The 18,045-nt window shown below is 38.5% G+C and overlaps 1 protein-coding gene across 2 annotated transcripts in view; it reads right to left on the reverse strand.

Annotated features, from left to right (window-relative positions):
- Positions 1-18,045, reverse strand: part of pkd1a (polycystic kidney disease 1a) — a 59,613-nt gene that overhangs the window by 37,407 nt on the left and 4,161 nt on the right. For both annotated transcript variants that reach the window (XM_086082568.1, XM_086082567.1), the window contains exons 2-6: positions 7,651-7,722; positions 7,499-7,567; positions 2,991-3,062; positions 1,625-1,788; positions 1,017-1,267 (exon numbers count right to left, since the gene is read on the reverse strand). In XM_086082568.1, the coding sequence (XP_085938694.1) occupies positions 1,017-1,267; positions 1,625-1,788; positions 2,991-3,062; positions 7,499-7,567; positions 7,651-7,722 (628 nt within the window). The remainder of the gene's footprint in view (positions 1-1,016; positions 1,268-1,624; positions 1,789-2,990; positions 3,063-7,498; positions 7,568-7,650; positions 7,723-18,045) is intronic.

Genomic DNA, 18,045 nt, shown 5'->3' on the forward strand with positions numbered 1-18,045 from the left:
CCTCTTTGGTGGAGATTTTCATGCATGCCAGATCCACCACACCAGCATCTACCGAAACTCAGACACAATCTGTTTCCTCCTCAGGTTATTGAATCGGTGGAGGCTGGTGTCTCGGATCTCACGCGGCTTCGTCTGTCCTTCCTTCCTTTTCTCGGTCTCTCCGTTGGTCTCTTGAGGCCTCCCTGATTTTATGTTTTTTGGATTTGTTGGGGTCTGGATGTTTCTTGGGCTGGGGAGGAGTTCTGGTGGGGGGTGTCTGGTCGGTGCTGGATTTCACCTTCCTTGGTTTTCTTCGGTCCCCTCGGGTCTCCTGGTGTTCGATTTAGGTGAACGGTATGAGATTTTTTTTTTCTAATAGGTTTTCTGGTGAGCTAACAAACACACGCACGCACGCACGCACGCACGCACACACACATACTCACCCACACACACAAAAAAAAAAAAATGTATGTATGTATGTATGTATATATGTATATATGTATGTATATATGTGTATATATATATATATATATATATTTAAAAAAAAAAAAAAAAAAAAAAGAGCAATGATGATGACATTTCCGAATGAACAATACTGAGCTCTATAAAAAAAAAGAAAAAAAAAAACAAAAAAACAAAAAAAAAAAAACAAATGAGAGGGCGGTCCTAAGCGTGCCTTGGGTTGGACTCCGCCGTTGCAATATGCCTTTCGATGGTAGAGTATGTTGGTCAGCAAACAAGTCTCGCAGGCAACTGTATTTATTTCCTCATTTATTTTGACTTATTTATTTTTGTTTATCTCGTTTTTATTTTTGTATTTATTTGTACTTTTATTCATTTATCTATTTACTGTATATTTTTTTTTTTCAATTTAGATTTATTTTTGTAGAAAAAATTTTAATCATATTTTTTCATATGCGTTTTTATTTTCACTTTTATTTATTTATTTTTTATCGTGGCATTTTTGTTCCTCCATAATAATGAGCCAGAGAGGAGAACACACTGAGGCTACATTGCTTTTTGGTGTCAATATGTACCTTCATGACACTGGGGTTGGTACATGCAGCAGAACACTGAGATTCACTGATCAAGTTGGGCTCAGAGTTTGTACTACAGAGACACTCCTGACTCGCGCCCAGGCCGCCATAGCGTTGCAACGCAGCGAAGCACATGCTGTTACACTGTTCACGCGTGAAGTTCCCCGGCGTGTAGGACGAGAAGATGACAAGCTCGCGGCGTCCCCCTCCTCCACTACTGTTGTCCTCAAGACAAGCAGCGTAATTCAAACCTGGAAAAAGACAAGGCATTGAACACTTTGGGCACTATTTTCGTGCCTAGCTCAAGTCTAGCGCAAAGCTCTGTCTAATTGTATGCATGGGTGGGTTTTTCTTTCCTATGGTATTTTGTTACACTAGATGAACTGCGATATAGCAGGGGACACTGTAATGAGTTTAAACGAGTGGGAGTGCCAGCTGAGCAGTAGTCGCAATCAAAATCCATCAGTTGCCTTCATATATTTTATATGCTAATGAAGTTAAATCCTTCAAAAACAAACATACATTTGGCTTGAAAAGAAAGACAGGAAGCTTGTATTTAGTGCTTAGCTCTGTAAGTGCTGCGTCTTGTATTTTTGAGTGTTTCGTACCGCAGGTGAGCTCTCTGACTTTGAGCAGAGGTTGGTGACGAAGCTCAGGAGGTTGGTTGCAGAGCATGGCATCAGGCCGACGAACTTGAACCCCTTTCTCCTGGAGCCAGTTGACCAAGTGGAAGAGCTTGCAGTCACACTCGAAGGGGTTACTACTTAGGTCACTGTATGAAAAAAGACATGTGCACAGAAGAATGACAAGATATTATAATAACTTATCATGCCACTTGAAATAATGGAAAACGGGCTGTTGTCTAATTGTGAGGTGGGAAGGCCACAGCGATTAAATTCTATTTCAAGAAAGGTTGTGATAATCAATGTCTAAGCTGTTAATCATGGCAAGAATGATGCCCTGGAAAGCGGGCGTGTGTGATTACAGGTACTGTATATGGTTTGTCACTGTCCAACAAAAAACCCCTCAAGGCTCTAAATAACTATTTGGGGGGGGGGGGGGGGGGGGGTCGGGCAGTTTTGCCAATCAATGGCCTCATTTTAGGAGAAGCTTTCTAATTTTGAGGTGCATTTTACGCAGGTTAATTCCAGGGACCTGAATCAAGGGTTTTATCAAACACTAAAAATATGACAATATAAAAAATAAACAATTTTTTTTCTTTTGTATGAAATCAACAGTTTTTTATTTCTTTAATTCACATTGTGCATAGCGACAAAGTGTATTGTCTTTTCTAGTAGAAACATTTTCATTGGGGCAATTTACACAATTTAAACACAAATTTAAATTTCAGGTTAAAGTTAGTATTTATGAATACAGGCACGATGTAGCAGACCTCAAAGACTCTATAGTGAAAACAAATAAATAACATACAGTAAGTGATATTAAGAATATTTTACACACATTATAATATACATTAATATGCTTTAAGCTAATAGGTAACTGTTCCGGCTGACGTACGGCGTAGCATACTTTAATTCATTTCTGGTTTCAGATTTTTTTGCTGTTCAAAGATGGATGTGCTCCGCTTTAACGAGGTTCCAGACAAACCTTTGTGAAAAATTAGTGTACTCAATCACCCAACCACTTAATTACGATTACAAGTCAATCTTAGGTTAGCTTAGCAATTAGCAATGGCTTGTCCGACTTTCCTTGTCATTCCTTTGTGAGAACGATGCATGTCACAAGTGTAGCTTATTCGCTGCCATGGAGGCAATTATAACGGACATAGGACAGATGTGTTTAGCTGCGCTAGTAGCCAGCTGAAGCTCATTGCTAGCTAGCTGTACGTACTGCTACATTTAAAGTTGCCATTAGACACAAATTCAATGATTTTGATTATGTGTACATTTCTGAGTGACACAGCTGGATTAGAAATACATGTGGGGTAGTATAACAGAATTGCGGCCTACTTACATTAGCGTTAAATTGCACAGGTCGTCACATATTCTTTCTTCTATCTTGGTGATTTGGTTGTTGCTCAAATCACTGTCGGAAACAAAGCAGACAATCACTGTTGACATCGGGAATAAAAATATGACCATCTTCTCATCTTCACTTCCAGCTATTCATTTTCAAAAAAGACAATCCTTTAAGTGTAACAGTGTCATCAATTTTAAAGCCTTTTGACTGATTTTTAAGACCTTTTGACTGATTTTTAAGACCTTTTGACTGATTTTTAAGACCCACAAAATATTTTGTTCTAGGCTACTGTACATAAAATATACAAAACAAAAAGTCTCACTTCTTTCCCCAGGAAAAAAAAACGTTTGATTCTACCTTTTCCTTTTTCTAACAATCAGAATTTGGTACATCGGTAAGTTTTTTTTTTTAAATCTGCCGCTTTGCCCAATATCCGGAGAACATATCAAGCAGAACAGCGACTTTGCTGCTATTACTTTTGCTTGGCTCTCCAGATGTAAGTGGCTGTTCACTTGACGGCCTTGTCATATTTCCAAGATTGTTGTTGTACCTTTTTCATTTATTACATACACATACTTCTGCTAACTACCATAACACATATCTCTGTGAATTCTATACATTCCCCGTTCAAGTGTATGCTTCAGATTGTTCGACTTAAAAGTCTATTGACTGACACGCGTCCTCCTCACTGTAAGCAGTTGGTTTACAGCGGTAATGTTAAATTTAAAACGCTGCACCGCTACCATCAGCTGTCAGTTTGGCTAATTAACACTCCTCAAGAACTTGCAATTTAAAGGGGAACAGAATAGAACCCCTATTAACAGCTCACTATGAAAAAAAAACCTGATCAAACGACATTACTCATACTTGGCACTGAATGTTTTGATTCTATTTTGGCATTGAGCGTTAAAAGGATGGTGTGTGTTTAGCGCCATCTAGTGGTGAACTAATCATTTATTTAAAAACCCACTATTAGTTTCAATAATATGCAAAAAGAATATGTTCTAACACATTAATGTACATTTTTGTTTAAATCATTCACTCCCAGCCATTTTCACTGAAGCAATCTCCTTCACTCCCGGCTGTTTTACTGGATTTTGACTGATTTTGAAAGGGCCACAGAATATTGTTTTCTATTGCTATAAAAACATGGAACCAACCAAAAGAAAGATTAAAGTCTCTTCTTTCATCAGGACAAAAGAACATTTGTATCTGTTTCCGTTTTGCAGCAATTAGCATTAGAATATAGCCAAGTTTCATCATTATTCATAAATCTATTTAGAAATGTGAATAAAATAGCTTTTTTTTTCAACATGGCCCTGATTCATCTCTTTTGCACTGCTGCCACCTGCTGGCCGTTTGTGTAATAACTACAATTTCTTTAACCGTTGTTTGCAGTTGAGAGGCTGCATCAAAGCCTTCTGTATACTCTAGCAAAAAAAAAAAAACATAGAAAATTTATAAATACATCTTTCGGACATCTAGAACATTTAAAATTGAACGTACTTATACGTTTTTGAGAGCAAATGCGTTAGTTAATATAATCGGAAGTCTAGTATTCTCTAATTATATCTGCTTTGCTCTTGCGAGCTTCTGCTAGCTTATCCCGCTAGACACGCTTGTTAGCCAATCCAGCTAGTTCTTGCTAGCTGCTCTCTGTTACCTCCTGCTTGCTCACTCACTCCAAATAATAACTGGTAGTAATTGTTGGTAGGCTTGCTAAGCGTGGTCTGTCGGAGGTGTCTGTGCTTCATAATCTTTGCTTTCTATTAGTTTACCACTAGATGGCACTAGATTCTAGGACCGTGAAATATTTGCAAAGCGCACAAAGCAGGTCATTTAGTCTGATGAATTGATTATTTATTTATTTATTTCTCATTTTGTTTAGCCTTCTGACTGTTGCCCAGCGTGCGCTGCTTTAGCTGCTGTTTCACTACTGCCGATCCATCTGTCTTCTTTTTAATTCTCTGCCGTGAGCCTCAGAAACCCAACATTTTCCGCCAAGTGTTTGTTCTTCAAAAGTTGTATTAAATGTGTGGTTTTGAAGCTTTTTAAGCTCTCTAAATTCTCCCCCGAGGTATCTTTTAGCGGCATGTGTTGCAGGATGCAACTTAACATCGCGCTCAAATCGCATAAAAGTTTCACACGAAAGATGTGATTGCTGTTGCCTCGTGTGGTGTGAAGGAAAGATATGATGATTGTGATATTATGATATGATCTGATATTATGACATTATAAAATTAAACAGTAGGACAGATACAGGTGTCAGCAATTACTGTTCAATCCAGGTTGAGGATGGCTAGCGATATTTTTTTTGGCATAATGTCAAACGTGTTCATTCACGTGAAATGATATCAAGCAAACATGAATGTCAGTCAGTGCAGCGTTAAAAAAAATATTCTAAACAGCCTCTCCAGTCTCTTCCGAAGGAGCTAAAACATCAACAAATGTATTTGTTAGCATTTTTATGGCCTAATGTAGATTGTTCTGTGTTAGTTTCACTTGTCTGCAAACACCTCAAACCCCAAAAAGCAATTTTTTTTTACATTTTCCTAAAAAGGAAATATATCATTTAAACTATTGATGATGTTTTAGTTTGAATGTTATTATTCCCGATCAGACAAAATATAAGCAGCTTTTTTGCATTTTGTTCCCTTACTGTACCAAATGTGAACCCAACAGTGAAATTAAAACCTAGTATATAGTATATAGTAATGTAGCAAACTGCGATTTTTCCCGCACCGTTCCTCGCCTAGCCATAAAAGTTGTTCAACAAAAAGTATTAGTTTTAATCAAATGTATACAGTGACTAAATAATAGGGCTGAACGATTAAATTAAGTTTAAATTACAATTGTGATAAGAAGACTTGACTGTTTATTTGGAGCTGTGCCAAGTACGCAGGGAGAGAATTAAGCAGTCTTTTCACGCCGTGAGTTAAAAAAATTATAATAAAAAATAACACCTCATCTTGTGCACGCTTCTTGAGCATATTAGAGGATAAATTGTTCAGTAAGTGGTCAGACATGGCACCAGGTCAGATTTCATGAATACAATTTAAAAGAGAATATTGTACTCCTCATTTAATTGATGAGGCCGCCGCCTGTACTGCCCGCTGGCGCTTATCCATTTCAAACTAAACATTATTATCTTTGCCGTGGCAGAATTTTTGGCACACATCCAATAATTATACATAGTCCAGTCCAGTCTGTATAAACAAACAGCGCCCAAGAGCATGTGTGTATGCCAGCAGACGATCGCTACGTACACGTCTCCTGCACAGTTCAGCCTGTTACATACATGGCCGCTTCAGATTCACTAAGAAAACCCTACACCCAGTCACGTTTTTATTTCTGGCTATTTGGTGGAACCTTTCATTATTTGTCTTTTTTGTCCAATGAAAATTTTGAATCCGTCACAGAGAATTCAGACACCTTTTAATCACGCTGAGTTATTATATATAGGAGAAATGAAATATGTCATAACTTTATTTTTGGCCCATGTTGACATCTCAAGTACTGTGCCCTTAAAAATGATCCAATCAAAACTGTAAAGTGTGTTGTGCACAAAAAACTGCAGCGGTCAAGTTATATAGTTACGTATATGTTGTACTAACAACTAACTCTATTAATCCACCAGACATTTATTTCCCTCCTCTTAGCCTTCCTTGCTCGTGCTTCTTTCCAGCCTTTAACCCAGCGCGCTACATAATGGGGCCGTTGTTGTGGTGGTTTTGGACGGAGCTAATGGAAACCACTAGAGTCCTCCTTCATCACACACATTTTTTTCAATCGGTGGAAGAAATAAGGTAATGAATGGAATAAGAGAGAGTTTGGATAGATGGGGAGGGTAAGCTGTAATTTAACGTAATCATGGTTTGATTAGCGTGTACGGGCGGTGTATTATTTGTGAGCGAATGCTTTCTCTTCCAGTATATTCCAGGGCAACAGTCGTCAACTTTTTTTTTTGCACCACAGTTTTACGTAAGGACGTATTTTGACGGACATAGAAGCAAATAAAAACAAATTATACACAACCCATCACGACACTCAATGTAGTTGTTGTGATTAGTGCGAACTCGTTGCTTGTTTCTCTTCAACAAAGTACCGTATTTTTTTTATTATAAAAAAAACAAAAACAAAGGCTTGCATTTTAATACAGGGAGCAATTTTTGCACATTGGCTTATTTGCAAACCTGTTGCGACATATTGCATGCAGTGCATGCGAGTCCACTTAAGTGGGACTGCCAATGTTATGATACAGCTTTCTTTTGCTTAGATTTTTTAAGGCTTCTGTCTCATTATTTGGCCTATTCCAGTTTCTGGAGAAAATCTCCAAACGTATGTTTTTTAAAAAAAAAATGTTTGCTAGCTTATGGACTTGTTTTTTTTTTTTTACCGTACCATGGGACTGAGATGAGCATTTTAACAGAAGCACAGGTGGATGCCAATGTTTTATGCATCTCCACTTGACCTTAATTATGATCACTTGACATTGTACTCACAGGACTGACAAAGGCCCACAGCAGAAGACTCCTCTGGGCAAAATAACAATCTTGTTACCTTGTAGATATCTGTGAAAATGGAGAGCTATGTGATTGACTGAATGGTGCATGGATATTAGCCCGGACACAATAACAGGCTTGTCTGTACTCACAGCTCTCGAAGACCGGGGAGTCGATTTAGCAGAGATGTATCAAGAGAAGAAATGTGATTCTTGGAAAGATCTCTGTGGGGAAAAAACATCAAATTCACTATAAAAAAATATATAGACAAACAGCTCCCTATGCTACATACAACATATTCATAATTAGACTGAGGACTGTGGTGCTTGGAAAATGACACATAAAAAATGAGAGGAGAAGCTATGGCGGACATATAGGTTTTCCACCTGTTTTTAATTTACTCATCTCGGGGGGGGGGGGGGGGCATCTTGCCACTTGTTGTCGACTGAAAATGACATCACAGCGCCTAAAAGGTTCAACTTGTGACCGTCACATGACCAAACCCAGAAAACAGGTGAGCTTGCATCATACGTACCATATCGAACCGAATCGGTAATCCCACTCAATGGAACCGAGTCAAATCTTTACATTTTAAAATAAATTGCCCTTGAATCGTATCACACTTTTTTGGTCCATTAGACTGTTTTACACAACTTTGTTCTTTTGTGTTTGTTTAACTTTACAACAGAGAGAATAATCGGCAAAGAATGACAGATTTCCCGCATTTTTTTTTGTTGGGGTTGGGGGTTTAAACCTAAATGAAAACATAAATAAATAAACACAAATCAGACAATTTTTTGGATGATTTTTGACAACTTCAAAAAAGAAAATATTGGACAATTAAATATATCAGGCCTTAACAATACCATTATTTGAACACATTTCTTATTTCTGAAATGTTCCAATCCAAACTAGTAGCCCTTCGCATTAATCGGTTTCCAAGAAGTAGCTCACACCTTCATTTAGGTCGGTGACCCGTGCTGCAGAGCATCATTTCAAGCTACACTTGAGTTTGACAAGCATGAAATCAAGTTGTTTATATGTTTTGTCACATCAGCACCCAAAGCAGCATTAATAATTGAAAGCAATTGTCTCAAACTCATGGCCCACGAAAGCATGTATTTACATATATTTACAGATAGATAGATAGATAGATAGATAGATAGATAGATAGATAGATAGATAGATAGATAGATAGATAGATAGATAGATAGATAGATAGATAGATAGATAGATAGATAGAAATGTCTTTGTGACAAGTAAAAACTGTCTGTGAACGTCTTACGAATCCTGATGAAAACCCTAAATTCGCTATGTTCGCCAGCATTCACAACTTAGTGAGATACCAGCTTTATCGGCCTTCAGATTAAAAAAAAGGCCAATGCTGATATTTGTCAAAATGCCAAATATTGTCATAATCAGCCTGGCTGATAATCGGTCTATCCCTAATGCTAACAGGATATTTTATTGTATAATAATATTGTGGTAGCTCTGTTTCATTCAAATTTGATAACAGCTCTTTTTATGAAATGAACAACCATCCATCAGGACTTTGAAAGTTGCCCCAATAGCTTTCACCATTACGTACTCATATTACAGCTTATTTTACGCTAGCACTTGTTACACTTATGTCATTTTAGTTAGCATTTCATGCTCCTAAACTCAAAATCAAAAATGTCTTTACACTTTACCGCACGGCGCTACGATGTCATCGCACTAACCCGAGCTGGTGTTCATTCCGTTTGCCGATTAATCATGACGAAGGAAGCGAGAGGAGCCGAACCTTTGCCAACTCAAACAAGGAGGGCCCGCGTGCAACACACTTGAGTGACTTCAGCTTGTTTGGGGCTTCACAGTAAAGCCTGAGCTGCACGTGAGGTCAGTGAAACAAAGAGGAAAGAATAGATTGAGCCCAAGGTTGTGAGAGGACATGGATTTGAGAGTGATTGCAAGACAACAGGTTGCCTCTGGCTTCAAGTTACACGATTAACTAAAAAAAGAGCACATTGTGCCTAACATGTTCCATCTTCGTTATGTGCACAGTAGACACTAATATCACCTCGGGGGGTATTAAAAAACAACTTGCAAATGAGAGTTGGAGTATATGGGAACGCACCCCTTGCTCACTCTCTTTCTAGTGTGTGTGAACCGAGCAGGACGCCCATTCCCAAAAGGAAACATCTGTACATTCCAGACTAGCTGTGTAAGAACGATGGAGAGCAAGAGAGCCTTCTCCTCTGCTAAAGTCATCAGCAGATAAAACATGGGAGCACAAAAGACCCCTGATCTACGAGCTGACAGTTTGCACATTAGGCTGACAGACACCTCGCCTTATGTAACTCTCGCCACGGCAGGTGTGTGCATTTAAATCTGCTCCGAATATGGAACGTTCGTTCGCACCTTCCGTTGGTGGGAAGGCTGCTTGGACGAGACATGACGCGAGAGAGAGCGCGTTTGTCATAACCGTATAACATGACCTCCACCGTGTATATTAGCAACAAGCTCCCGTTCTCTCTGCTACCTTTCGTCACACGTGGTTTTAATTAGACGCGCGCGCACGGCAAAGGCACACTCCAGCTATAGTGCTGCTCACAAACACCCACAGCACACATATGGTTCTGTTTTACTAACGGTGTGGCCAATGATCTAACCGCTCCTTATATGGCCTGTCTGGTGCCACTTATTCTGAGCTGGTGGATGGGAGCGCTGACACACACACACACGCGCGCGCATAGAGGAAATAATATGAATCGTGGAAAAGCTACATAAAGAATGGAGACTTCGCCTGGTGATAGTAATGGGAGTTTAAATGACAGAGTAAATAGAAGAAAGCCATCTTGAATGTGTGCAGCAAGTCTGGTCATATAAGAGATCCGATTTTCGGCATTCAGGGTGGCGGAGTGGTCAATGTCTCTTCCAAGAGTGGAGACCAGCGCTCCGCTAACCCACTAAACACAGACTGCTCTGTGGTCGCTTTCATCTGCTGCCGCCTCACCCTTTCTTTCTGCCCTCCTTGTTTTTCCGTGCGCCTGCTGCTTCAAGGCACTTAATAAATGTGACATTCAAATAGGCCTGGGTGATTATGGAAAAAAAAATGATAATAACAATTATTTTTTGAATTATTTTGAAATCTCGATTGAATAAATGATTATTCATTGATTTCAAAACTTAGTATTTATTCAACTACTAAAACTCAACTACACAAAACTATCATTATAGCCTCATGACCATTCACCCCTGGCAAGTTGAACATGTTATTTATTCTTGAACACTATTACCGGTATCTTTGTCGAGTACAAAATTACATCTTTTCGCACATTCAAAATGTGAATAAGCATAAATGTGTGTATAAGTTCCTACAGCGTTTGTCCTGTGAATATTTATTTGAATCCCAAAGGTCGATGCTAATGGGACTTTAGCATGTCAATGGGATTTTACACTGACTTTAGCGTTAGCGCTAGCAATGTTTTTAAAACGAAACATGTCTTGTATTTAAATATACAATGTGTAAAATTCTTTTTGTTCCATGTTTTACTCAAACGAGGGTATCATTATGCTCAGAGAGGGCAAAATCACATAACAACACAAGCAACATGTACTTTCACAACGTCAGAAAACGGCAAACGAACCATCCCAGTATTCTCAATAATTGTTTTCCTTCTATTCTAATTAGTGCGGTCAAAGTTAAAGCACTAATTAATTAATCATAAAAATGTATCGCATTAATCATGTATTAACGCAGATTAATCACACTGTTAATTTAGACCACAGATGATCCGTTAGCTGACAGCGGATGGCTGCGTTAAAGGAAGCACAGGTTGTGTTTAAGCAATAAACAAACTACATGCATTAAAGTAAAGCATGAAATAAATGTTTATGTATGACATTCAGAATATTTGTTCATGTCAAAATATTAAGGGGTGGTGGGGGGTCATTTTTGTATTCACTTTTAAATTATGCAAACAAAATGTTGAAGATGTCCTCATAACATTAAATGTCGAAAGAATTAACACATATCAGGTGCTCATCAAATTTGATTTTTTTTTTGATAAAAAAGCCTTTTTACTTAAATGGTTACTTGACTCATTGAGCCATTTTCAGCAGTAAAAAGTTAGTATTTTGTCCAGAATGATTTTATAACTACATTATTTTTTTGTGTACAATTAATACATTAAAAAAAAACATTCCACTTGCTGTCGACTAAAGATGACATCACCTGTGCTGAGGAAGTAGGTAACGACTAATCATGGCTCACATGTTTTCTGGGTTTGGTCAGCAAACTGAGCCTACAAATGTCTCAATGAGTCAAGTATCCCTTTAAGTGATTAATCGTGATTAATCAAAGTTCTAAGATGTGATTAATCTGATTTAAAAAAATATTATTATTATTATTAATTTTTAAGATCGTGCCAAGCTAAAATTGAAATCACAATTAAATGTTGACTACTGGCAATTGATTAGTTCTACATTCAAAGGTGTGGAGTTGGGAGAAAAGAGTAGCTAATACAGAGCATTGTTATTAATTGTTATGCAATTGTGGAGATGATGCGGGTGCTGATTAATGCAAAGGGCTCCCAGTTTGATACACACAAATTTTCTCATTTATTTATTTAAAATAATTAGGAAATAGATCAATATTGATATCAATATACACACATTATTATTATTATTATTATTATGTGTTCACATTTTCAAATGATCACTTCTACAACATTCCTAGAATGTCACGTGTGAGATATTTTCAGAACAGACCTACGGGCTACTAATGTGGTCTGTGGGGGCAACCAGGTGCCTACATTGGCGAACCGTGGTCTATATACAGTATAACATATGTGCTGTCCTGTGATTGGCTATTGTGACCAGTCCAGTGTATGCCCCGCCTCTTGCCCAATGTCAACTGTGATAAGACTCCTGCTCGCTTGCCTGAAATGGACCGATGGAGAAAAGGTGACATCATTAATGGAAAGCCTATAAGCAAAGATGTGGTGATGAATGCTAGCATTTCAAAGAACCGTATTTTCCACTCCTATGGCTCTGATGGCATTCCCTACGAACCTCACGGCCACCATCAAATTCACATGCTATCGGGGGAGAGTTCAAATATACTGTGAGCACACACAATTCCTGAGGTCAGCGATTTTGTATAGAGTTCTAGAGGACGCATCTGCATGGGGAGGAGCTAAGACGACGCTGATTGAAGACGTTTGGTCTAAAACGTCTTAATGTTTAATTCAACAGCCTGGTTGGGTCACAAACACTCTCCGCTCCTCTCCAGAACATTCTGTCCATTTTTCCAGCTGCTGCTGTCTGCGTTGTCTGGTATCCAGCTGGAAGACTTTGGGCAGCTGTGTGCAGCGGTTTAACACACTCACTCAAATAAAGCCTTACACGCGCGCACGCACATACACAGACACACACACACACACATAATGACCATGTCGTCAACGCGTGCAGGAAGAACGAAAAAATTGCAACGCGGTCATGTGCTCATTGGATACCGTTTCTGGTAAATGCAAGTGTGTCAGGCTGTGCTGCAGTCATAAAGTACTGAACGAGTAAAAGAGTTTAGGCGTACAATCGCACAGTTCCTCTGGTGAGAGAAAAAATACAATGGCCGGCCATCAATCCAAGGTGTAGTCTGCCCTTTGCCCAAAGTCAGCTTGCATAGGCTCCAGCTTCCCATGAACATGAACAGGATAAGTCTGACAGAATATGGATGGATGGAACTGGAAAAACGATTTGGTGACGTGTTTGTGGTACCCGAAATGCATGCGTGGATGTACGTATACTTAAACAAAAATGCAAAATTATTCAGCATTTAAAAGGGACAACAAAATACTATACCTCATGTCTTGTGTTTTTTTTGTGTGTTTTTTTAACCTCAACAATGCGTTTTCCCCATTTTACGACATATCACTCAATTTGCATTGAGGGGGGGGGGGGTGTCCATGCATCTATCCATTCTCTGAACCTCTCATCTCACTCGGGTCGCCGGCGTGCTGAAAAAGTGTCTGGAAATGTAAGCCATGCTCCATATTGTTTTGATCAATGCAGATTATGAATTTTGGCAGGGAGCGTATAACATAAGAACATATTGTGGATGTGACATCATATTCAAACTATGCTGCGTAACATGAAATGAGATTGTGACATCACAGCAAAACTTACATTCCTCTTTAAATCTAGATGCAAAATGTTGTATGGTGAAAAAGGCGCCTATAAAAAAAAATATATATATATTATTAATGTAATCAGGTAAAATAGGAAGCAGACAGTGGCGTACGGTCTCTTTACATGGTGTTTGGCATTGCTATTGCTAAAGCTAGCTTGATGTTGATGTCAAGTATCTCGAGGTCAGGCTGAGTGTCCTCTTCTTTTGGAAATGAAAATATGCTCACCCTAGGATACGTTGTACACTCGCCTGCCGACGCACACATTTGTAATTGGTGTGTGCGTCTGCCTGCCTGCCTACCCAAACCTAGAGCTCACTGCACGTCACTGGAAGCAGATGATATGTTTACTGACTTTAAACACAAACCTATCTTTCTAGTTCTCGGGACGCTATCAGTCATGATTTCAACCTAAATCGCCACTACAACGTCGATCTGAATTTTCTTTTCCACGAGAAGTTGGAGAATCATTGACAGTTTGTTTGAAGTGCAAGAAGAGTTACAAAATGAGTGTCCTCCAAAAAGATGGATATTTTAAAAACTTATTAGAGTTACGTGCATGGTGGCTTAACTGGACACGCAGCTGTTGTTGACGCTTGACGAATCGCACACCTGTGATGCGGAGAGGACGATTGGGGATGAAATTTGGAGGAAAGTGAGAAGTCGGACTTAATGCCAGGAAGTGAGCACGGGAAGGCCCATTTGAAGTTTAAAGTCGTACATCCGAGTCGTGAAGTTGGAAAAAAAAAGGATCCCGACCTCACCGACCGGCTTCAATCTGACAATCTGATCTCGACCCCGTAGATACAAAGCCCGTGAATGGAAAAACATAATTTACACAATTATAAACATGATCTATTTAACTATTATGATATGAATTTAGTTATTCGAAATAAGTACCTTCACGTAACCCAACGTGATTTGGACTGACTGCGTTAACCACAACAACAAACAATTTATCGGAATCAGCCATCTTTGTATTTACATTTGCCTCAAACACTGTGAGGTCGGACCTGGGAGAATCCAAATGGGATGGCCGACTTCCCACCTTCTTCGATTGCATCATCATAATGCACTCTGTTCACACAGGTGCACAGTCAATTGTGTAGTGTAAATTTGACTCTATAATAATGAATAATAATAATAATAAATATGTGCGTTTGTTCCTCAACCCTTTGGTAACTGATTATTTTTTTCAATTCTTTATTTCACTCCCTTCAAAGTGTAAAAATTACTCTAAAACGGAGTCTATTTGGTTCCACTCTAAATGGAGTCAAATTTTCCCAAGATAAACCAGTAACTAACTCATTTTGAAGTATTGTCCTTTTTTTAATAAAGGCATGAAAATTAAAACATGTTTTATTGATTCAAAATAATCAAATAATGGACGCTAATTGATTATTAAACTAACCAGCCCTAGAATACAGCATTGCACCTTGCGCTCCGACTTCTCATTTTCAGTGGTGGATTGATTTTTTTATACAGCGTAAAGATGACTCACATCATGTTCAGTCCCACAAAGATTGACACATGGATTTTCTTGGGACTCCTTTTATCTCATAATCCATCCATTCACCCATTATCTGAACCACTTGTCATCATGTTCTCCAAATAACAACAGCAATCAGAAATGCACGATATGTTTAACAATTTGTGTCATTCCAAAGGGTAATTGTCACCATCACCATGGGGCTACACACACTTACTGGCCACTTCATTAGGTACACCTGGACAATCTCTTCTCATGAGTCATCACATAGAAGACCTTTGTGGAAAATCCAGGCTTAACAAAGATATGACTATATGACTGGCATAATTACTTTTTTCCCTGGAATGTCTGCGCTTCACTGACTGATGTCATAAATTCTTCTCGCCATGGTAACACAATAAATTCCCTCACACGCGGTCAATACGTTCAATATTTGTCTTTGTAAGCGCGCATGCACGCGTGCGTGTGCATGTGTGTGTCCAAAGGCGATTGTGATGATAACTTCATCTAGAGGGGAGGAGGTGCCGTGTGTGTCCACGTGTATCTATCTAGTTGCCATAGCAACCCCACAAAGTGCTCTGGACCACAGTTGATTAGACAATACAGATGAATCCAAGTGTTAACAATTGAGGTAAGCAGGATAAAGACAAGCGCGGTGACAGCAGGGTTGGCACTACGCTCATGATGAAACCTCTTAGCTAATGTGGCTAAACAGGATGAAACATTTCCTATAGCCACACTTGAGTGTAGTTAGCCACATCAATCACGTGTGGTGTGTTGATGTGGCTAAACCTTTAGCCCCCACTTAGCCAGTCTTTGTTACTGCTTTGTATTTAAGTGTTAGCACATATTAGCATTAAACCTGACATTTTCAAAAAAACTCAAATTGCCAGACAGGGTACAAATAAGTGTGCATGTGCGGGCAACACTAGTGATATCTCCACTACATTAATATTTCTCATTTACGTTAAGTGTTGTCACTGCCTCTTGTTGACAGTCATGCAGTTATTCCCAAATGCATGGTAGCATCTCTAATTCACAGTCTCGGCCCAAATCCCAATATAATAGCTGGCTTCCACTGCACATCCGTTTTCCAAAACAATTATTCGGGACAATATAATCTCATCACAAAGACGACCCTGGACTCGTCACTAGTGACTCTCATAGCATATAGAGACAAACAACCTTTTACATTCACACTATCACCAATTGGGAACTGAACCCATGTTGCAAGGACAGCAGTCAAGCAAGTAAACCACTACAACATCAGTGGCTGGCCTTTGCACCTTTTAAGCATTATCAGACCACGCAAGGCTTGATCAAACTAAGCGGATTTGTGTCACATCTTGCAAGTTACAATTTGCATTTTGTGCCTCAATCAAATGCATTGAATAGCAAAACCGCCAAATATTGCAGGGGGAAAAAAAAATACTGAATGCTATAAGTCGTGCTTGTTTTTGAATACCCGCTTCCTAAAGCGACCCTATCTGAACACTTTCGAATTTAGTATAAAATGTTTTGTCCTAATCTTAAAAAGCTTGTCGAAGCTCATACGTGCACAGCTCTATTCTTAAATAACACGCTAAAATGCTAGCTGCTCAAGTGAAGTTGCATAATGGCTGTTGATGCCTTTTTAAATGAAAGTCTTTGGTACAACAAATGGGAAGTTTAAACTGAAATGTGTTGAACTTTAGTGCTGACATCATTTTGTACATACATACATACTAATAAATACTATTAAATGTCAATGTTTATCCCATTCACTGGTCCCTTTAGTGAAATGTCTTTTCTCTTTTGTATTCATATCTTTAACCAAGCAAAAATAAATTTTAATTGAACACAAATATTATCACTATATTATTCAATAGCATTTCCAGTAGGATACTCAAATGATAAACTATTTCATAACCGTACCCCTACATTCTACCCTTCCATTATATACACTAGCACTATTATGCAAATCCACTACCTCACAAATGAGGAACATGGCTGTAGGCACACCAAGGACTCTTTTTCAAGACTGCCCACCAACTTGATCTCATTAACAGTTGGGAAATTATCCACGATACTAGTAATAAAGAGAGACTGTTATTGTGTTTTTTTTATTTGATTAAATAATAATTGATTAATAATATGGATCAAATTAAGTCATATACTGTAGCATGTTTGTGGAAAGTATTGCAAAAGGTTTGCGCATGCACGTGGAGCCTTTGATTAAAAAAAATAAAAATACAGGTTGACAGTCTTAATCCTTGATATTTATTGACTTAAGATAAGCGTGACATTTCACATGTGCATGCCAAAGAGTCGAGTCTCATCAAATGAACTCTAAACAGGGGTCACTTTGTGGTGTGTATTCAATTGTGCTTCTTTTGATAGCAACTTGTTAGCTACACTATGAAATGGTTTCCTATATTGCAATACGTTTTTTTTCCCAGGTCTGCTCTTGTCATACCTTTCTGGGTTTGCAATAAAAAAATAAAATAAAAAACGTCAAAGAAAGAGAAAAACAGCTCTCCCTGAGCTAAAGTTGCACAGGAAACAAACTCACAGTTTTTCATGAAGCATATTTTTCCAGATATGTTAGGTTGAACTCCAAATTGTACGACCTTTGGAGGTTACACTGATTTCATCCTAACCATAAACATTCCTTGACCATTCCCTATTCGTGGGGGGATAGGGACCGGCCCACAAATACCAAAAGTCAAAATGTTTATGGATAAATAAAGATGAAATAATTACTTCTTTTTTTTTTTTAAACATTACAAGTGTTTATTTTAGTTTTCTTAACCACAAAGCCTTTTCCTAGTTTACTGATCTGATTTCACTAGCTTCGACATTGAAAATGTGGTTGGTGCCTAGAAAGCGCGAAATAAATGTGTTAAGTA

The sequence above is a fragment of the Leptonotus elevatus genome, chromosome 8 (genome assembly GCF_054856555.1).
Source record: "Leptonotus elevatus isolate MCC_2025b chromosome 8, RoL_Lele_1.0, whole genome shotgun sequence".
Lineage (NCBI taxonomy): Eukaryota > Metazoa > Chordata > Actinopteri > Syngnathiformes > Syngnathidae > Leptonotus > Leptonotus elevatus.